General features: G+C 37.0%; 1 protein-coding gene across 1 annotated transcript in view; it reads left to right on the top strand.

Moving 5' to 3' along the window:
* The window catches only part of Acmsd (aminocarboxymuconate semialdehyde decarboxylase), a 49,279-nt gene that overhangs the window by 16,017 nt on the left and 10,494 nt on the right, over positions 1-22,768 (top strand). The window contains exons 3-8 of the mRNA XM_076866558.1: positions 4,479-4,575; positions 7,290-7,339; positions 8,642-8,878; positions 14,671-14,764; positions 17,440-17,535; positions 19,034-19,206. Coding sequence (XP_076722673.1) covers positions 4,479-4,575; positions 7,290-7,339; positions 8,642-8,878; positions 14,671-14,764; positions 17,440-17,535; positions 19,034-19,206 — 747 coding nt within the window. The remainder of the gene's footprint in view (positions 1-4,478; positions 4,576-7,289; positions 7,340-8,641; positions 8,879-14,670; positions 14,765-17,439; positions 17,536-19,033; positions 19,207-22,768) is intronic.

Genomic DNA, 22,768 nt, shown 5'->3' with positions numbered 1-22,768 from the left:
TATATAGCTTTGAACAAGTCACCGACATGTATGGAATCATTAATAAAATCAAAAATTGAACTTTGTCTTACATCAATTCTTTGGCATCTCCCAGAGAAAACCAATTTCTTCCCTTGAAATTGAAAATAATGGTAAAATCTGGCTGTCATTTATTGAGCATGTTATCTGGCATAGTGCTAAATTCTTTACAAACATGTATTAATGAATCTTCTGTATCACTCATTGTTCTGACTTGCAGACAATAGAGCTAGTTTAGAAAAACAGCGCAGAGACTTCTTGGGAAAGCCAGAGATCAAGCTCAGAGACTGTACTTACCTGAACAATGCCCACATCACACCTGATGAGCTGGTCCTGCAGAGAGTCACCAGCCCCAGTCAGACAGGACATTCACATTGTTGCTGCTGAGACTAGAGACCAGACGCTTTGCCCTTGCTGGATCAGTCACATGTGACACTTCAAACAACATCATTGTCTACAGGTAGACTGCACATCTCTGCCACCTCACACTGCTCACTTTCAAACCAGTCCAAGACAGATGCTTCTGATCAGCAGCACCTAGAGTAGCTGCCAGTAGTCCTGCTACAAAAGGAAACTGGGAAACAAATTTTTGGATTCTACCTCAGGAAGGAAGAATCAGAAAATGAAATTTTTGGTTCAAATTTAGAGATAGTAAAAGTACAGCTGAAACTCAAAGTACCCGTAGCTTAACTAGTTTTACTGCTCCTAAGTAATTAATAAAATTTATACCTAGATTTTCTTGATTGCAAAGACACTCTTTGTCACTCTGATATATGGGTACTTTATGGTGATTAAGCTTTACTCATAAGGATCAAGAGAACAATAAAATCTCTAATTTTCCAGATGAAAGTTTGTTTCCCAACTTTTTCTCTTTCACCATTACCTGTCTCTACTCCCTTCTTTGCCAAATTCAGAGATATGTGTTCCTTCATCGCATTTGTGTAATCCATATCAGTCAGGACTCTTGGCCGCAAGCAAACGAAATCAACATGGTTAAGTTTAAGAAGAAAAGGAGTTTGTTGAAAGTATTTTAAGCCTGTCAAAAATTACAAAATATCTGGATAACCAAGCTCGTAAAATGTGCAGAAACTAAGGAAAATCACACAATTGAAGCCACAGCTAAGGCCACATCACAGGAACTGCTGCCTCCAACTGGACATTGGACACTACCACTATTGTCAATGAACATAACCACTAGACAGAATAAATTCACTTGCCTGATTTTTATTACTTGCTGTTTATTAAAAACTGAACACTGAATAGCCAAACTTGGGGTGGAGAGAGCAAAGGCTTAGTGGATTTTGTAGATGGAGGGTAGGCCCTGCCTCCACCAGGATTCCTACAGAAGATTGCCCAACCTAGAAAGGTGGTTCAGATGCTGGCATGGTAAACAGAGGATCTGAGATGAGGCAAATCAATTCTGATGTTTTGGTGTCAGAGATCCAGCTCTTCAGGGATCTGGACCCTTATCACAATTACATAAGTCATTTGCTCATTAACCTGTTCACCAGCCCCTGGGGAATAAGAATATGAATGTCTGGGGTCTTCCTTATGTAGGGGAGATGGAAATGGGCTGCAGGACTGTGGGAGATGGGCAAGGTCTTGTCCATGGAGTAGAAAACAAAGAAGGGTTGTGGCAAGGCTCAGATATAACTCATGATGGAGGAAGATATTATTAGCTCTTTAGCAGAGGTATGGTTCAGATATTTTACCTCATTCCATAGACTGTCTCTTCCTGTTGATTTTTTTTTCTGCACATAAGTTTTTAGTACCTATGGCTTTATTCTTTTTGCTCAAGATTGCTTTGGCTGTTCAGAGTCTTTCATGGTCCATATGAATTTCAGGATTTTCTACTCCTGTGAAAAATAATTTTGATAGGTATTTCATTGAATATGTAGGTTGCTTGAGTGGTACATACTGTATATTAACTTCTAAGCCATAACCATAGGATATCATTCTATCCATTTATGTCTTCTTTAGTTTCTTTCATCAGTTCTTAATAGTTTTCAGTATATAGCTCTTTTACCCCTTAAGTTAACTTTATTGCTAGGTATTCTGTCCTTTTAAATGCTATTATAAATAGGATTATTTCCTTGATTTATTTTTTAGATAATCCATAATTATTGCATAAAAATGCTACTCTTCTTTGAGTTGGTTTTGTACCTTGAAACTTTACTGAACTAATTTTTAATTCTAGAATTTTTAGTGGAATCTATATATATTATATATCATGATACCTACAAATAAAGATAATTTAACTTCCTCCTTTATGATATAGATACCTTTTATTTCTATTTCTAAATTGCTTTGCCTAAAGCCTCTAGTGCTATGTTGAATACAAGCGGAAAGAGTATCATCTTGTTTTATTCCTGATCTTAGAAAAAAAGCTTTCAGCTTTTCATTAGTGAATATGACTTTAGCTATGGGATTGTCATACATGAACTTTATTATATTGAGGTACATACTTTCTATACCTAATTTTTTAGAGTTTTACCATGTAAAATGTTTAAATTTGTCAAATGCTTTCTCTGCATCTATTGATATGATCATGTGGTTTCCTAAAAAAAAATAGAACCACCTTATGATCCAGCAATTTCACTTCTGGATATATATATATCTCCAAATGAAATGAAACCAGTATGTTGAAGAGATATTGCCATACAATTCATTCTTGTTTTATTTGTTTATTTTTGGTATTGGGCATTGAACTCAGGGGTTCTTAGCCACTGAGCCACATTCCCAGTCTTTTTATTTTTTATTTTGAGACAGGGTCTTGCTAAGCTGCTAGGGCCTTACTAAATTTCTAAGACTGGCCTTGAAGTCGAGATCATCTTGCCTCCTGGGTTGCTGGGATTATCGGCCCATGCCACCATGCCCAGCTAGTCATTCTTTAAAAATAAAGAAAATCCCATCATTTGCAACAACTTGAATGAACATGGAGGTTGTTATGTTAAGTGAAATAATCCAGGCACAAAAAGATTAATATTGCATGATCTCACTTACATATGGATCTAAAAAAGTCAAACTCATAGATACAGATAGCAAAATGGTGGTTACTTGGGGGTGGGGGTGGGGGACAGGAAGGAACAGGAATCATCAAAAGATGCAAAATTTCAGTTACAATTCAGAAGACTCATTGTAGTTTATGGTATCTTCAGTTAATAATAATGTTATATATTTGAAAATTTCAAAGAGAATAGATTTTAAATGTTCTCATCACAAAAATTAAATATATGAAGAAGTTGATAAATTAATTAATTTGATTTAATAATTTTATAATGTATACTTATATTATAGCATCATATTGTATGCCATAATATATTAAATATTTATCTACCAATTATATACATACATATATATGTGTGTATATATATATGTGGGTTTATATATATATATGTGTGTGTGTATATATGTATATATATACATAATGTGTGTATATATATGTGTGTATATACATATGTGTGTGTGTATATATAGTGAATATGACTTTAGCTATGGGATTGTCACACATAGGATAACCATGGGATATATATACACACACATATAGAATATATATATACATATATTTTATTATTTATAACTTTTTATTATTTTATTATTTATGATTTTTAGTGTGTGTGTGTGTGTGTGTGTGTATACAATTTTTTGTACCAGTATTGAACTGAGGGATGCTTAACCATTGAGCCACATTCCCAGCCCTTTTTATTTTTTATTTTGAGACAGGGTCTCACTGAGTTGCTTAGGTCCTCACTAATTTGCTGAGACTGGCTTTGAACTCGTAATCCTCCTGCCATAGCCTCCCAAGCAGCTGAAATTACAGGTGTATGCCGCCATGCCTGGCTAAAATAGATAGTATTTTAAAAGGTAGTATACACAGGCAGTCATGATGTGTGGTGGAAGCGAGCAGTTCAACATGAAATTTTGCTCCTGTTTCTAGGTGGATTCATTTCACTGCTCCATTCTTCTACAGGTGTTGACATCAGTATGACCTGTTCTGTTGAATAAACCACTTACTTTCACTATCCATATGTTGCTCTCAATAAAGCCAAAGGGTTGAACTAGATGGTCTATCTCAAAAGTCCTTTCCAATTCTGAAATGTTCTAAATTGAACATATTCCAGATACTGGGCCATCCTCTTGGGTCTTGTAGTCAGTAGCTCAGATCAGCAAGGTAATCATCTCTCCTTAGTCTTGCAGGCAGAAAGGCCATAACCATGACCTTGCTCTCTCTCTGTGTCCCATTGCTGATACTAATAGAACACACCCCTTCAACTGCAGGCCAAAGAAAAGCATGAAGAAGAAAAACTGAATCCTATTAAATAAATAATTTCTACTTCTAATGAATTAAGTAAAAAACCTCTAAAAATGTTAGAAGAGAAACATATTCCAAAACCTAAAAAGGAAAGATTAATCCAAATGGGCTTAGGGTCCCATTTACTGATGTGAATTTTCTGCCCCAGGGAGAAGCAAAGATGATGAAAGATGGGAAGGTCTTCAGAGTGATCCAAGAGAACTGTTGGGATCCAGAAGTTCGTATTAGAGAAATGGATCAAAAAGGTACTTAAAATAAGAAATGCTACCAATATATATGTCTGATATAAAAACAATATCTGCCTATAAAGTTTGTTAACTGGCAAGACCTACCCAGGAACAACTTCTGATCTTTTTCTTTGCCAAGACATGCTGTTCCAGCTTCTGTGGGGAAGAGAGAGGCTTCCACTATAATGCTTTTAAAGTATGGATTTAAAATGCTTTGCAATTAGTTGCATTCTGTTTAAAGTAGAATACTGTATCATCAAAAAGATAATAGTAGCATTTTATTATTTATAACTTTTAGTTCAAATTATTGTAGAATCAATTAAAATTAGAAATGACAGATTAAGGATGTCAATTGTCTGCTTAGTCAAACTTGGGATCCAATTTCTTTCTTTTCTTTTTTTTTTAACAGATACAACATTTTTATACCTTTATTTTACATTCACTTTTATGTGGTGCTGTGGATCAAATCCAGTTCCTCACACATGCTAGGCAAATACTCTACCACTGAGCCACAACCACAGCTCAAACCCAATTTCTTTTTGTCTCAGTGCACTAGATAGGTAGGTAGGTAGGTAGGTAGGTAGGTAGATAGATAGATACACAGACAGATCTACTGACACAAAAGGGGTATAAGGTAAAAAAAAAAAGGTAATTGTGCAATCTCAGAATACTCTATGATGAAAGCAATCTGAGAATCTGAAAGAAGAGGATTAGGAAATTTTTGTTTCAAAGCTGAATTGCTAACAATTTCTAGGAACTGCTTGCATTCCTTATATCTAAAAAGAAAACAAGTCCTCACGATTAAGAATTTCAAAGACTATCTAAAATATATGATGGCCACATTATGCTTTCATTTATTACTTCCTGGCTGACTATGCTCCCTGAGGAGAGCATGCTCCAAGAAAATGCATCAAACCTTTCAGACTTACACAAGCAAAGCCCATTCTGGGGAATTCACCCCTTCCGGCACTACCAGTCCTCAATTGTGACATTGGTGATCTAAATTTGAACCAGAAAACAAACAACACACTCACACACACACACACACACACACACACACACAAGTTTAGAACTACCATTTTCCTAATCAAAGAAAGAAAAATTTAGAAGTTTTATATATTTAGAGAGAGAGAGAGAGAGAGAGAGAGAGAGAGAGTAGAAGACTTTGATTTTATTCCAAGGAATCAACCTGGCAGCCCAAAATGACTAGGTGGTCTCTGGTATGTTAGAATATATAGGAAACTTTTGTCTAGGTGTGGCTTTCCATTTTTTATTTATTGTTTGTTGTTTGTTTATTTATTGGCACCAGGGATTGAACCCAGAGGGACTAACTTAGCCACATCCCCGGCCCTTTTTATTTTTTATTTTGAGACATGGGTAAGTTGCTTAGGGCCTCGTTAAATTGCTGAGACTGGTTTTGAAATTGCAAACCTCTGCCTCAGCCTCCTAAGCTGCTGGGATTGCAGGAGTGTGCCACCACGCCCAGCTGCTTTATATATTTTTTAACAATTTAAAATATACCTTTATGGCCTGACATAGCGGCACATACTTCTAATCCTGGCAATGCAAAACAAAATAAAATATTTATATAAATATTTAAATATAAATACTTCATATATATTTTAAAGATAAATATTTTAAATATATTTTAAATATAAAATAATATAAAAATGTCTCAAAATAAAAAATAAACTGGGATGGGGATGTGGCTCAGCAGTTAAATGCCCCTGGGTATAATCCTGGGTACCGATTCCTGGTATATATATGTCTCCATATAAATGTTATATATAAATTACACACACACACACACACACACACATATCCTTAGGTGGCATTCAAATGGAACTTTTCAGAATCTGAAGCACTTCCCTGTTCTAAGAGTACATTAGGAGAGAAGCAGCGCTGGAGAAGAACATGCTTCCTAGATGTACAATAAAGAGCAAGGCTTTGCTACAGATGTGAATGGATAAAAAGGCCCATGCTTTCAAGGAGAAAACTAGTGGGAATGAGACTTGGCTGACTAGTGTCAGAAATCATTTATGGCTACAGTATAGATGGAAGTACACATCTCTTTGGCTGTTGTTGTTTCAATCCATTGCTATCATTGAGAAATAGTCATGACTAATCCTTACTGAACATTTACTTTGTGTCACACACTGTTCTGAACACCCAACAGGTATTGATTCATTTAATTCCTACAACAGCTCCAGGAGGTAGGCTCTCTTGAAGACAAGTGATTCTTGGCATCCCAGATTCTGGAGCCAAACTCAGGATCCCATTCTGGATATTTCAGACAATGAGGCTCCAACTAGGCTGAATTAGGAGCTGAATTAAGAGGGTAGGGAAGAGTGCTAAGAGATGCATTGTCATGTGTGACCTAAGATGAAAAATCCTGGCAGGGGTGGAGGGGCAGGGAACAGTGGAAAATGTCTTGCTTAAATAACACTTTACAGGAAGGAGGGTGGAAGAAACTCCTGGTCAATGAGTCAACTTTATTTTTCTTGAATGACCTAATTTTGGTCCAACCTTTACCTCTCTCCCAAGATCTTAGGCTGATGGACGAGGTAGACCTGGGAAATAGCCTGAGAGAAGGGACACAGGGAGGAGCACCCAGGGAGAGGTGACAGGAGGAGGTTGGGGCAGAGGCTTGCTGGCCTCTTCGCTCCGGGAAAGGCAGTAGTGCCTGGGTTATTCTTCTCACCAGCTTTGCTTTTCTTTGTGTCTGTGTCTAGGAGTATCCGTGCAAGCTCTTTCCACCGTTCCTGTCATGTTTAGCTACTGGGTGAGTATGAAACTTCAGACCATCACCCTAGTGGGGAATGTTCATGTCCAGCTCCCCAACAAGTGACCAAGGCTCCCCCTCCCCCAACAACAGCAGCATCCTCTCCCAGGCCTGTCTTCTTCGCCAAGTCCTTGCTCCAGAACAATAGCCAGGAGGATGGGACTCACATTAAAGCTCCACTAGAACTTAACCTTCATCTCCACCAGAATGTACTTGTCTGGTGACTCATTCCTGCAATGCCTTGCTGGGGAACTGACAAGCCGGTTTATTCTGAGGTGAGAATGATTTTGAAAAAAAAAAAGATGATCACAGCCTAATGTGTTGCTTCTCCCAAGGAAATATATAATTCAAAGTGAAAGTCCTGGACTTGGATCCCTTTCCTCAAGTTAATAAATCTCAAGCACTGAAAATTTCAGGCATGATTTGGAGCCTGCTAAGGGAAATTTCTGTGTAGAGTTGAAGTTGTACTAAATACCTGCCAGCCAAGCAGATATTCACTCCTCTTATGATTTAAGAAGTAATGGAAATACCACCCATTCCATATACTTCCCCAACCTGTGTTCATAAATTCAGTATTAGAGGCTTAGTCCTTCTCTGCTCCTGTGTTTAGATTCACTACTTAAATAAAATGCCTTAAAACCTCAGTATGCCTGAACTGATCAAACTAAGCATCACTCTGACAAGACAACTGGAATTTCAAGTAAAGTACCGAATTCCTGGCAGTGGGGTGATGTTGAAAGGAAAAAGACAGTGCAGAAGAGAGAGTTAGAGAAACCAAAAGCAAAATTTATCTGTCTTAGCCTTTTGCTGAGTCTAGCTCCAAGTGTCATAGCCAATAGGAAGGATACATAAGAGGACAGACAGGGATGGTAGAGGTCTGTGAGCAAAACTAGCATCCCTAAAAGAAGAGTGACAAAAATGTGAACTGATGGTAGCTTCAGGCATTGGGCCAGATACAGCCTTCTAACTGAGGAAGCCATCAAAATCTGTCTGCAATTGGGGGTGGCCCATTTTCATTTCGTCTCTAGTATGAAATGGCCCAGTAATTAGGATGCCAATTCCAGTAATCTATTCTAGCTTCAATTTTTCTAAGTGACCAGTATACACTGGCAGTTTTCTTTGATATTTACAAAGATTGGGTTTTCTGTGGGGAGTGCCTTTCTCATTCTGTACCTCAGCTTTATGATGGGTAAAGCCATTGAGAAGGACAAATAGTTTAGCCAAGAGAAGGCATTGTTTAGAGTAAATGACTAAAGAAGTAGGTTTTGAACAACATAGTTTTCCCTCTCCTGTTTCCACCAGGCCAAACCTCAAGACACTTTGGACCTATGCCAACTTTTAAACAACAACATAGCTTCCACTGTTGCCAGCCACCCCAGGAGGTTCGTGGGTCTGGGAACCTTACCCATGCAGGCTCCAGAGCTGGCCATCAAGGAGATGGAGCGCTGTGTGCAGGAGCTGGGGTTTCCAGGGGTCCAAATTGGCTCCCACATCAATAAGTGGAACCTGAATGAGCAGGAACTCTTCCCGGTCTATGCAGTGAGTACACAGCTGTCACTCAACCAAGGCGTAGCCCCAGAACACCTAGCTGGGGACAGGCACCTTGCTGGGTGCTAGTAGGAAGATACAGGCACCTCCCACTGGGGTGGAAGACAGAAATGACTTATATGTAGACAGGAGATGTGGAAATCCTCTACCAAAACTCCTCCTGAAAAAGGAATGGGTCATTCTACAGAAGGAGGGCAGTGTAAATACTTCCTAGGCCAGTTCTGAGTTAACTCAGTGATGACATATCTCTTCTTCCTATCATTCTTGTTCTCTTTTTAATCTTTTATTTGGAAGCCTAAATATCACCCTCATCACAAGCATTGTGTATAGAACCATGTCAATGCCAAAAAATTTGGGTTTTCTTTGGGAAAAAAATACTTAATATATTTCAAAAATATGAAATAAATTTGAAGAAATATGGAAAATACAGAAAAATATAAATAAATAAAAAGTCACCCTTAATCCTGCAACTCAAAGTAACAACCGTTGTAGTACATTTAGTTTTTTTTTAAACTGCATATATCCTAAGCCAACCTCAGCAACTTAGCAAGGCCCTAAGCAACTAAGTGAGACCCTGTCTTTAAATAAAATGCAAAAAAGGGCTGAGGTGTGGCTTAGTGGTTAAGTGACCCTGAGTTGAATCCCTGGTACAAAAACAAAAAAACTTCATATATCCATACTTTAACAAAACTGACTTTTTTTTACACATGTGTTTTCAAATGCTAATTGAGAACTTCCGAACTAAATGAAATTTATCTTAATGTGTGATTTTTAACTGCAGAATATTCTAATATATGGATTTATTTTTATTTATTTAACCTGACCTCAATTAAGAAACTTTTTAAATTATTTTTTTATTTATTTATGATCAGCAGAATGCATTACAATTCTTATTACACATATAGAGCACAACTTTTCATATCTCTAGTTGTATACAAAGTATATTCACATCAATTCGTGTTTTCATACATATACTTTGGATAATAATGTCCATTACATTCCACCATCATTTCTAACCCCATGGCCCCTCCCTTCTCTTCCCATCCCTCTGCCCTATCTAGAGTTCGTTTATTCCTCCCATGCTCCCCCTCCCTACCCACTATGAATCAGCCTCCTTATATCAGAGAAAACATTCAGCATTTGGTTTTTTGGGATTGGCTAATTTCACTTAGCATTATCTTCTCCAACTCCATCCATTTACCTGCAAATGCCATGATTTTATTCTCTTTAATTGCTGAGTAATATTCCATTGTGTATATATACCACATTTTTAAATCCATCATCTATTGAAGGGAATCTAGGTTGGTTCCATAGTTTGGCTCTTGTGATTGTGCTGCTATAAACATTGATGCAGCTGTGTCCCTGTAGCATGCTGTTTTTAAGTCCTTTGGGTATAGACTGAGGAGAGGGATACTTGGGTCAAATGGTGGCTCCATTCCCAGTTTTCCAAGAAATCTCCATACTGCTTTCCATATTGGCTGCACCAATTTGCAGTCCCACCAGCAGTGTATGAGTGTACCTTTTCCTCCACATCCTTGCCAATACTTATTGTTGTTTATCTTCATAATAGCTGCCATTCTGACTGGAGTAAGATAAAATCTTAGAGTAGTTTTGATTTGTATTTCTCTAATTGCTAATGATGTTGAACATTTTTTCATGTGTTTTTTGATTGATTGTATATCATCTTCTGAGAAGTGTGTGTTTAGGTCCTTGGCCTATTTATTGATTGGGTTATTTATTTTTTAGGTGCTTAGCTTTTTGAGTTCTTTATATACCCTAGAGATTAATGCTCTATTTGATGTGTGAGGGGTAAAGATTTGCTCCCAATATGTAGGCTCTCTATTCACCTCACAGATTGTTTCTTTGGCTGAGAAGAAACTTTTTAGTTTGAGTCCATACCATTTATTGATTTTTGATTTTAATTCTTGTGCCAAAGAAGTCTTATTAAGAAAGTTAATCTCCATCCCACATGATGGACATTAGGGCCTATTTTTTCTTCTATTAGATGTAGGGTCTCTGGTTTTATTCTTAGGTCCTTGATCCATTTTGAGTTAAGTTTTGTGAATGGTAAGAGATAGGAGTTTAATTTCATTTTATTGCATATGGATTTCCAGTTTTCCCACCACCATTTGTTGAAGAGGCTACCTTTTCTTCAAGGCATGTTTTTGGCAACTTTGTCTAATATTAGATAATTGAAATTTTGTAGGTTAGACTCTGTGTCCTCTATTTGGTACCATTGGTCTACCAGTCTGTTTTGGTACCAATACCATGCTGTTTTTGTTACAATTGCTGTATAGTATATTTAAGGTCTAGTATAGTGATGCCACCTGCTTCACTCTTCCTGCTAAAGATTGCTTTAGCCATTCTGGGTCTCTTATTTTTCCAGATGAATTTCATGACTGCTTTTTCTATTTCTATGAGGAATATCATAGGGATTTTTATTGGAATTGCATTAAATCTGTACAGTGATTTTGGTAGTATGGTCATTTTGATAATATTTTGACTTCTTTCTTTAAGGTTCTGTAATTTTCATTATATAGATCTTTCACCTCTTTCACTAAGTTGAATCCCAAGTATTTTGTGGGGGGGAGTCTATTGTAAATGGGGTAGTTTTCCTCATTTCCCTTTCACAGGATTTGTCACTGATATACAGAAATGCCTTTGATTTATAAGTGTTGATTTTATATCCTGCTACTTTTCTGAATTAATTTAATAGTTCTAGAAGTTTTCTGGTGGAACTTTTATGGTCTTCTAGTTATAGAATCATATCATCACCAAATAGTGCCAATTTGAGTTCTTCTTTTCCTATGTGTATCCCTTTCATTTCTTTCATCTGTCTAATTGCTCTGGCCAGTGTTTCAAGAACTATATTAAATAGAAGTGATGAAAGAGGGCATCCCTTGTCTTGTTCCAGTTTTTAGAGGGAATGCTTTCAATTTTTCTCCATTTAGAATGATGTTGGCCTGGGGTTTAGCATAGATATCTTTTATGATGTTGAGATATGTTCTTGTTATCCCTAATTTTTCTAGTGTTTTGAACATAAAGGGGTGCTATATTTTGTCAAATGCTTTTTCTGTGTCCAATCTATTAAGAAACTTATAAAACCACATATTTTGAAAATGTATAGTAAAAATCCATAGTGAAAAATTATGCCATGAAATTGTTAACATTTGATGAAATTAGATGGTGAGAACATCAATGTTTGTTGAACTATTATTTATGCTTTCTATATTTAAAATACTTCAAAATAAAATAATTTTCAAATATTCAGTGCCATCCATTTTTGAAGAACCCAACTTCAAACATGTATCACTTCACAATTCTATTCTCAGCCCTCTTCTTCTTCTTTCTGTTTCTTCTGTAACTAAACCTGCTATACTCAATATCAGAATTCAAGATGCATGATTCTTTACTCAATTGCATTTCTAAATTCCTTACTTCCCTCCCAGAATTACAATGACTGATTCACTTTGTAATCTTTTCATTGTAAGTGCAAAATCTTTAATAATGTATTAAATAGACATTTATGGACTCACCAGGCACCCTACTCACTATCATTTATTCATTTTCTATTCATTTAATATTTATTGAGCTCTAATTACTTGCAAAAATATCTATGGTAACTGCTCACCTGTTAAATTGTCTCCTAATGACCTGAAACATTTCATGTTCCTCTAAATATTGAACTCCAGGAAGCTTATTGGCTGCAGTGGCATAGTTGACACAGTGATGTTTCCTGGAAACCTTAATGAGCTTTGAAAAATGATTTATTTACTTGTGCATCCAAGTTGTTTCAGCACAGTGTGAGTGAAACTTCAGTTGCGAGTCATTTTATTATTTATTGGAATCAAATATATGAATTAATAAGGGGCTTAGAAAGTAACAGCAGCCAATTGGAGTCCGAATAGATATTTTCATTTGTGTGACTATCTCATCAATCATTCTAACTATATTGAGGGGATGCCAGTCTCTGAAGGATTCAGGAGCACATCCTGACCCCAGTGGACTTGTAATGTCCTGGGGTTGACAGCACATTTGTTTGGTTAGCAAGGCTTGCCTGCCTCACTGCTCCCTAGTTTGCGTCAGTAACCTGCTCAAACAAATGAGGAATTTCTGAGAGTCAAATTGACTTGGTCATTTTAAAGTAAGCCTGGTGCTCCAGAGCATCTAACTATCCCCTTAATCTCCAAGATCTCTGTTTCTAGTGAGTAAACCAAATTACACATGCTCAAGTCAGTTTTTAGGTACAAAAATGACATTGTTACTGCTACAAGGCAGATGGAATGGTAGTACTAGATTTCCTGGCTCTACCATTTTTCTGCCAGGAATACTGAGTAAGTTACTTAGACTCCATCTACCTCAATTTCCTTCTTTGTAAAGTGTTTATCTCATAAAGGATTAAATTAGTCCATAATTGTCAAATTCTTATAGCAACTTCAGCACATGGTAAGTTCTCAGTGAATGTTAGCTGTGATTTTGAGAGTATAAGTGACTTTATGTAGAGATACAATACCTTATGTACATAAGGAGATCTTTTAAATATTGATTTAAATTGAATTGAAGTACACCATCATAGGCACATAGATTAAAGTGTTATCTAATGAGGACTCAAATACTACTGAGATGTGCCTTTGACAAACCCAAACTGTCCCCAAGAAGATGTTATTCTCTTTCCAAACTGCATTCATTATCAGAAATCAATTAGCTCCTCTCCTTTCAAAAGGCTTGCATTTCTCTGCTCCCCAGAATCTATTGAGTTAGAAATCTTCTTCAATTTATCCTTTGTCAGCCATTTCCAGAATTCCCTTTTGTCCAAAATTGTGTTTCCATTTTTAAAATGCTTATGTACACAAGTCACATTGCATCAGCTCAGTTAGCACAAATATTTATGCATGAAGATAGGATGAGTCACTCCAGCACCCCAATACATTTGAAAAGAAAATGTTCTAAGGAAAATGTGTTTTGAACCTTAGTAAGCACTAATATTCAATGCTTGTTGAGGGAACTTATCTTAATTAAACATTCTGTTGAATAAAGGTCATTCTATCCTGATTGTGTTTCCATTTCCCAGAAGTCCCTGGAGCAGGTTTGTCCATGACATTTATCTTAAAACCTGCCAGGCTCAGGCAGTGAGAGCTCTTACCTCTCTGAGGTGATCTCATTCACAGCAGACTGTTCAGGGATTCATCTGGGCTCTGGGGGCTGTGTGAGTGCCTATAGACCCCAGAAGTCACCACCTACTGTTGGGTTCTGAATGGCTCAGTAGTTCATGCGTCAGCCCAGCCCAGAAACATTGGTCTCCAACCATCATTGTCTCATTTTCTATAGCCTCAGGTTTCCAAGTGGAAAAAAAAGAAAGGAGCATTCCTGCCCTGACTTCAAGAATATCACATCTCTACTGTCTTTCCCAAAGAGAGGACCATGTAGGAGCCAGCAGGGAAATGTGCCCCCACATTGGAGGTGTGGGATTATTAGTTCCTAGACATTTTGCCCCCAGAGAACATTTGTGAGTGATGGCTATTTCCTGTGACTTGTTCTGCCAAACAATATATTAAATGCATCAACCTCAATGGTAAATCCACCAATTCCCTTTGTTAATTCTAAAAGTCCTTTTTATTTCCCAAACAGGAGCAGAGTTTATCAACGATTCGATTGTATAGATCAAGAAACAATTTCAACAATATTTTAGTTTATTTATTCAGATAAGCAGTTTCCCTAAAACAGTACCTTGTATTTGCTGGCTCCTTCAAATAACCTCTCTCTTTCTCATTGCTTCTTTGAAGGCAGCTGAACGGCTGAACTGCTCCCTGTTTGTGCACCCTTGGGACATGCAGATGGATGGGCGGATGGCTAAATATTGGCTTCCTTGGCTCGTAGGTTTGTGTCAGCTTGGGGTCTGGAACAGACACCAAACCTTGGGTTTTTCCAGTCATCTCTGAAACCCTCTTGTCAAGAGAGAAAATATGAATAATTAACATGATTGAAAATAATAGTAACTGCCATTTATTGAGCAAATAAGTGCTGTATACATTACTGTTTGATTTTAATCATATCTAGTATGATCATAAATAAGTCACATCCTAAATAAATAACATATTTACTCTACAAGGTTGATATTATAATGACCACTTTACCGATGGAGAAACTAAGTCTTGGGGTGGTTAGGTAATTTGTTTATATCACACAGTTAATGAGAGAAAATGGAATTTGCACATATCTGTTTGATTGCACAATTAACAGCATCAGCTGTTATAAATGAGGGCCTGGAATTTTAAGTAGAAAGTTAATTTCTTCCACACAAGGATCTGAAACCTTAGATTATAGAAGACCTGTATTCCCGATGACCCTGCTATTCACTCTCTCTTCTGCTCTTTTTTATTCCCCCTGTAACAGTTATTCAAGGTTGCACATGAAAGTGAGGGAAACAGAAAAAGAAGAAGCCTCCCTTTGTCCTATCCAATCTCTTAGTATTGGTCCCAATAGGAAGGAAAGATGGAGAATAGATGTAAAATTCTGGAGCTACAAGTGAAAAGTGCAGCTAATCAAAAACCCAGTGAAAAGTTTTGGACTTTATTAGAGAGGGATTATCCATTCTCTCTCTCTCCAGTCTCTCCAGTCTAATTAGTATAATTATTAATTATGAAGTAATCAAATGGCCACCACCATGAAGAGTTAAATGAAGAACAATATATTGGAAGTCAAAACCAGAATTTCTGTTGCAGCTTAATTTCTATTTCACTGTATAATCTGAGGCAAATCACTTCATCACCTTGGGCCCCATTTCCTCATCTGTAAAATAACAAAACTGATCTGGATTCCTTTAAAGTTATCTTTCTGCTCTTACACTTTATATGCTCCTGTGATTGCTGTTAGAAACTAAAGTATTTAATAAGATAGCTTCCTACCCACCCCTACCAAGTTCTTGAATAACAAGAAGAAGAGATAACCTAAGAGGCTCAGTCAGTTCTGTCCAGCTTCCAAGATAATCTCATCCTGATTCACAAACTTTTGACAAGTCCAACAAACTTACTTATATTGCAACTTTCCACATGAAAAACATTATTTGCATATAGTAATTTCATCATTCATTTATGCAACACACATATATGTGTATATATATGTGTGTGTATGTGTGTGTGTGTGTGTGTGTGTGTGTGTGTGTATAGATCTCCTCAAAAATGTCAAGCTTTGTACTAGGCACTTGGGATATACATCTGAACAAAACCTCTGCCCTCATGGAGCTTATATTCTGGCTTGAGAAAAAAAATATTTTAAACAACTACACCAATCATAAACATGCAAACAGGTCAATTTCAAGAAAGTTATTGTGAATACGAAAATGATGTTAGTGCATTGTACAATTTCCAGCAGGGAAGGAATACAATCCAATTCACATTGTAAATGTAACTTTAGCTCCTCAATGAAGAATGTCTTATGAGGCTGTGGTTGAAGTAATTAATGGAAAGCAGAATCACAGGACCAGAAGGAAGTAATGCTGTCCATTCCCTTGCTTTCAGTAAGCTCTGCCTTTAGCTCAATTCAAGATGGATATGAATCCATCATTTTTCCAAAATTCCCAGGAGACCAGGGAGCTAGAGGTATCTCTGCCTGTGGTGTATCAATGGGCAGAATGAGCATCCAGGGAAGCCTCAGTCGGCAGCTCAAAGTCAGACTTCCTCAGAAGGTGCAGGGCACAGCTGTACAGCATTCAGATATCTTTGAATTACAGTTGGAAAAGCAGTCATCTGGCAATGTAGCCTAAACTGGCTCCTTGGGGATGAAGGCATAAGACATGGATCAGCTATTTCTTCTAGGAGCACAAAGCACTTGAAACAATTTATGTTAATCCTGTGATTTTCAACCTTAGCTCCAAAAGGCAGCAAAGATTTGGCATAAATAACAATAATAGTTAATATTGAGCAATAACTGAATGCCAGGAGCTATCTGATGAATCCTCAAAATAGCCTATGGCAGGAACTAGCCATTATTATCCTCATTTTACAGATGAGGAAATTAAGACACAGAGAGGTAACTAATTTTTGCTGAGCACAATGATAGAATGTGACATTCTATCCAGGAACTTTGCTGACATCATATTTGCAAAATTCCATAAAAGCCTTGCAAGATAGGCGGCAAGGTCTTCATTTTTACAGGTAGGAAGCACAGATCCAGTAATATTAAATAACTTATCACAGACCAGGAGGCAGAAAATTGCAGGAGCTAGCATTCAGCCCAGACTCCTTACACTCACTCTGCTTGCCCTACTCCATCCAAAAGTGAAGTCAGGAGAATCAGGACAAGACCTAGGTACTCAACAGCGCTAGCCACTAGACAACTCTCTCTGTAATGGGTAAATAGGAAGCTTCAGATGATTCTCCTTGCCAAAGCAATGGCATGTATGCAGCTAAATCATGCTGGGGCTCAAGGACCCTAACTTTCTTGGGACTGACAATTCCCTGGCTATTAGCTACTATTCCTTAGCCATTAATATTACCAAGCTTCTTCCTGCTCAAGGTGACAAGCATAAACTTTGTGACTACTTCCTCTTTCAGGAATGCCAGCGGAGACCACCATGGCTGTTTGCTCCATGATCATGGGTGGGGTGTTTGAGAAGTTTCCTAAACTGAAAGTGTGCTTTGCACATGGAGGTAAGACCATGTTTGCATTACTCAGCTCAGGTTGTCATAATAAAATGCCATATATGGGGTGACTTAATCAACAGACATTCATTTTCTCACAGTTCTAAAAACTGAAAGTCCAAGATCAAGGAGTCAGCAGGGTTGGCATCTAGTGAGAGTTTTTTTCCTGGTTACAGATGGCTACCTTCTCATAGTGTTCTCACATGACCCTTTTCCTGTGCATGCATGGGTCAGGGATTAGAGTGGGGTGATTGGAGAGTTCTAATATTTCTTCCTTTTCCTACAAGGACATCAGTCCTACTGGATTAAGGGCCCCACCCGATGACCTCATGTAACCTTAATTACCTCCTTGAAGTCCTGTCTCCAAATATACTCACATTGGAGGTTAGAACCTCAACACAGGAATCCTGGAGGGTTACACTTCCATTCATAATATCCTTCCAGTCACCTTTCTAGTCATATGATGTATGGGGACCAAATTCCATTTCTGTAAGCAAATTTAGTTTGGTTGGCACGGTTTTCATTTTACTTTGTTTTTTTTATTTAAATCCCTCTAGTCAAGCAAAGTAAGGGGAAAAGCAGGGGCAGAGCCCCTGAAAACAGAGGGAAGATCAGTGGAGTAGAGGAAGGAAATTGAGTGGGAGAGAGGAGGAATAGGAAAAGTGGAATGAATTTGACAAAAGTATATTGGGTACACATATACACAGTGAGTTCCACCTTTATGTATATTTATAAAGCACCAATTTAAAAAATAATAAATAGAAGGGAAACCAATAGAGTGGAGGAAGAGGAATGGAGAAGGAGGAGCAAAGGGAAAGAAGAAGCACTGGAGACTGAAATGGAGCAAATTATATTCCATGCATGTATGATTATGTCAAAATGAACCCCACTATTATGTATAAATAAAACGCACTAATAAAATATTCTTAAAAATAAATAAATCCCTCTACTCAGACTATGAGCTCTCCAGTCCCTAATATGCCACCATGATTTTGATATTACACAACTGATAGGTCATCTCAATATTTTGCTATGATAACCACATTAAATTTGAAAAGCTTATATCTTTACATACTTATCTACTCTCTTTGGCACAAATTCCTCAGAAATTTGGATTTCTGGATATATTCATGCCATTTTTCCCAAGTCATCTTCCAGCATTTGGAACCTAGCAGGTCCTTTATAAATACCTAATCAGCTGGGCTATGGAAACTTCTCCTTAGAACATCAGGATTTAAAGGAATTCTTTTCAAAAATACTGGGGATTGAACCCAAGGGTGCTTTACCACTGCGCTACATGCCCATTCTTTATTTGTTTGTTTGTTTTGAGACAGAGTCTTACTAAGTTGCTTAGGGCCTCACCAAGTTCCTGAGGCTGGCCTTGAATTTGGGATCCTCCTGCTTTAGCCTCTGGAGTCACTGGGATTACAGGTGTGCGCCACTGCACCCAGCAAAAGAAATCCTTTTTAATCAACACTGGCTGCTCAGTAATGAGTTTTACTTGCAGGTGGTGCTTTCCCTTTCACAGTGGGAAGAATTTCCCACGGATTCAACATGCGTCCAGATCTGTGTGCCCTGGACAATCCAACTGACCCGAAGAAATACCTAGGCTCCTTTTACACAGATTCCTTGGTTCATGATCCTCGGTCCCTCAAGCTGTTAGTAGATGTCATGGGAAAGGTAAGCTAGGTTTGCTATTTGGATGGTTTATGCAGAACACAAATCTGTAACCAGTTACTTGGCAAGTTAAGTAAAGGCCAATATGAATTCATTTTTTAAAAAATTAACTATTTAGTATAGTTGTCCCTTGATGTCCAAAAGGAACTGATTCCAGGATCACCAGAGTTACCAAAATTCTCAGATGTTCAAGTCTCTCATATAAAATGGCTTAGTATTTGCATATTTCCTATACACATCTTCCTATATATTTTTAACTCATCTCTAGATGACTTATAATATCTAATACAATGAAAATACTAAGTAAACAGCATAGTTATACTTTACTAGTATAGTAAATAGTTGTTACACTGTACTGTTGAAGGAATAGTGACAATGGGGAAAGTCTGTACATGTTCAGGGCAGAAGCAAATTTTTTTCCAAAATATTTTCAATCTATGCTTGGTTGAATGCAAGAATATAGGACCCAAGGATACATAGAACCAACTAGCCATTATTTCAGTTCCATTTTATTACTTACAGCTATATATAGAAGGTTTTCAAATTTTTCCATGGAAAAAAATTGGGGGGGACTTTCTTAAAAGTACATGGACATACTGAAAGATTTGTAATATGGTACTTGAATTGAAATCTAAATCTTTAAAAATCTTGCTCTTGGGGTTGGGGTTGTAGATCAGTGGTAGAACACTTGCCTGGCACATGTGAGGCACTGGGTTTAATCCTCAGCACCACATAAAAATAAGTAAATAAAACTAAGGTATTGTGTCCACTTATAACTAAAAAAATTATTTTTAAAAAAAATTTTGCTTTCTAGAAAAAAGAGAAAGTTGCAAGTAGTGTTCTATCTCTGGAATAGATACTTCATCTACTTTAATGCTCTTTCTCTGGTTTAAGAAAATCACTAAAATATGAATGTTAAAAATTCTAGTTTGGGAATAAATTATATTAACCCCTCCTTATCCAAGGGGGATACATTCCAATACCTACAATGAATGTCTGAAACCAAGATAGTACCAAATCCTATATATAAGCACTGAGATATTACAGCAGTCAGTCTGATAACAGGATGGTTACCAAGTGACTATTACAAGTAGATTAAACAGCCTGGATACTCTGGACAAAGGGATAATTCATTTGGGCTGAACAAAGTAGGACAGTGCAAGATTTTATAATTCAACTCATAATGACATATAATTTCAAACATATGAACTGTTTATTTCTGGAATTTTCCATTTAATATTACTTTAGTGTAAATAACCAGGGTAACTGAACCATGGAAAGCAAAATACCAGGTAAGGGATACTACTGTACATAGTTGAACTGTGCCTCTGAGCTATCTAGCTTCTGTGTTGTCTCTGTGGAGCCAGCAGTTGATGGTCATTATTGATTCTTTTTCGGTTTGGATGGAGGTTGACAGGGAAGTATGTAAACAGGAAACCACACAGAAGAGAAGCTGAAAGAGACTTTCTGGGCCCTAGACTTTCAGCAAGGAAGGAGGGGAAGAGGGAAAGTGGTGGGAAATTGGGGAAAGTTCCATTCTAATGATATCCCTTCAAGCCTAGCATTCTTGGAAATGAAAACATTAGAAGAAAATACCCTTAGCACATACAAAGCCCATCTTCTGAGAAATACCATCAGAAGTGAGGAATATCATTAGCATCCCAAACAGTACTGAGTGCAATACACATTATTCAGGGAGCCAAAGCAGAAGAGGAAGAAAATGGCAAGCACCTTAGGATAACCAGAGGTTAGACTAGTTGATGAAAATATGGGAGTACATCTCTAGTAGTACTCCTAGTCAAACTCAGAAGGCATTTTGCAAATATAATTATACTGAGATTTTGCATTCAAATTCAAATGAATGCTTGAACTACTAAAATTTGGACATCAAAAATTAACATATCCTTGGGGCTGACATTGTCGCTCAGTGGTAAAGCGCTTGCCTAGCACATGTGAAGCACTGGGTTCAATCCTCAGCACCACATAAAAATCAAGAAATAGGATAATAAAGGTATTGTATCCATCTACAAAAAAAATATATATATTTTTTAAAAGTAAATGTAGCCTCATTTTATGTGACCTCACAGGCTGGTCAATTCAGGACATAGAAAATATATGTGTGTGTGTGTGTGTGTGTGTGTGTGTGTGTGTGTAAACTCCAAAAACAAACTCCAAATCAAGAATAGATAAGAAAATTTCTAGCAGTATATATGGGCAAGAGAGTAACCTAGCCAGATTGCAACAAGAAAACAGGTTCCTGAGGAATGAGGTCCCCAGGAAGGAAAAAAAATGAAACTGATGGATTACTTAATGCATTTAAGAGGTAGAAATGATTATTTCCAAATATTAAATAGATCTGTTGGTGTGTTAGGAATAAAAAACAGTACATACATAGAAAATTAAACCAATGAAAGAAAAGGAAGTAACTCCAAGTAAACAAAAATCTGTATGGGGGCAGATAATCATTGTACATTATTTGACTCAGCATTAAAGAATCAGCACTATACTTATCATCATACATATATAAGTACTAAATATTGGCTTTATTTAAAATTGTAATTCAATCAAGAAAATAGAGAAGTTAAGTATAAGGAAGAGATTCCCAATGACCATAATGGGAAATCAGTAAATATTCTTCAAAGCTAATGAATCAAGAAATGATAAGCATATTATCAGGGAATATGAATGCAGTTTTTGGAAGATGTAAGTTAAAAAGGTGAAAGTGGCTACTTTAAAGGATAAGAGTTAAGAATGTGGCACAGGATTGTTTTTGATAATATATTTTAGTAATATTTGCTTAACTATGTATAGGTGTTATTTTGATAAATCACAATGTTAAACTATATTATAAAACTAAATATATATTATATATTGTAAAAATAACCATTTTAGTATCTATAAACAGACATATATAAAGTACACTTTCTTTTTTAATATTTATTTTTTAGTTGTAGTTGGATACAATAACTTTATTTTATTTATTTATTTATTTTTACATGGTGCTGAGGATCAAACCCAGGACCTCGCACATGCTAGGCAAGTGCTCTTCCACTGAGCCACAATCTCAGCACCAAAGTATATTTTCTTATTTTTATTTATTTACTTATATGTAGTGCTAAGGATCGAACCCAGTACCTCACAAATGCTAGGCAAGCACTCTATCACTGAGCCATAACCCCAGCCCCTAAAGTATATTTTTTTTATGATTGTGTGTGTGTGTGTGTGTATGTGTGTGTGTGTGAATGACAGATTTTTAGAGGTCACTCATGTACTCATGAGGATTATGTCATAATTTTGGCTAGACCCATTTGTAATCTATCACTGCATAAGTAATCACTTCAATACTGAGCAGCTTGAAATAACAATTATTATCTCTCATGATCTCTGTGTGCCAGCAATTTAGAAGCAGCTTAACTATCTCAAGGTCTGTCAAAAGTCTGCAGGCAAAATACCAGTCAGGACTGTAGTCACCCAAGGCTTGACTAGGACTGAAGGATTTATTTCCAAGGTAGATTTTACTCATGGTGGGACTCCTCAATGTCTCTCCAGGTGGGTCTCTCTAGAG

This window comes from Callospermophilus lateralis, chromosome 9, assembly GCF_048772815.1.
Source record: "Callospermophilus lateralis isolate mCalLat2 chromosome 9, mCalLat2.hap1, whole genome shotgun sequence".
Taxonomy (NCBI): domain Eukaryota; kingdom Metazoa; phylum Chordata; class Mammalia; order Rodentia; family Sciuridae; genus Callospermophilus; species Callospermophilus lateralis.
The sequence above is the reverse complement of the archived record's forward strand: the minus strand, read 5'-3'. Positions and strand labels throughout refer to the sequence as shown.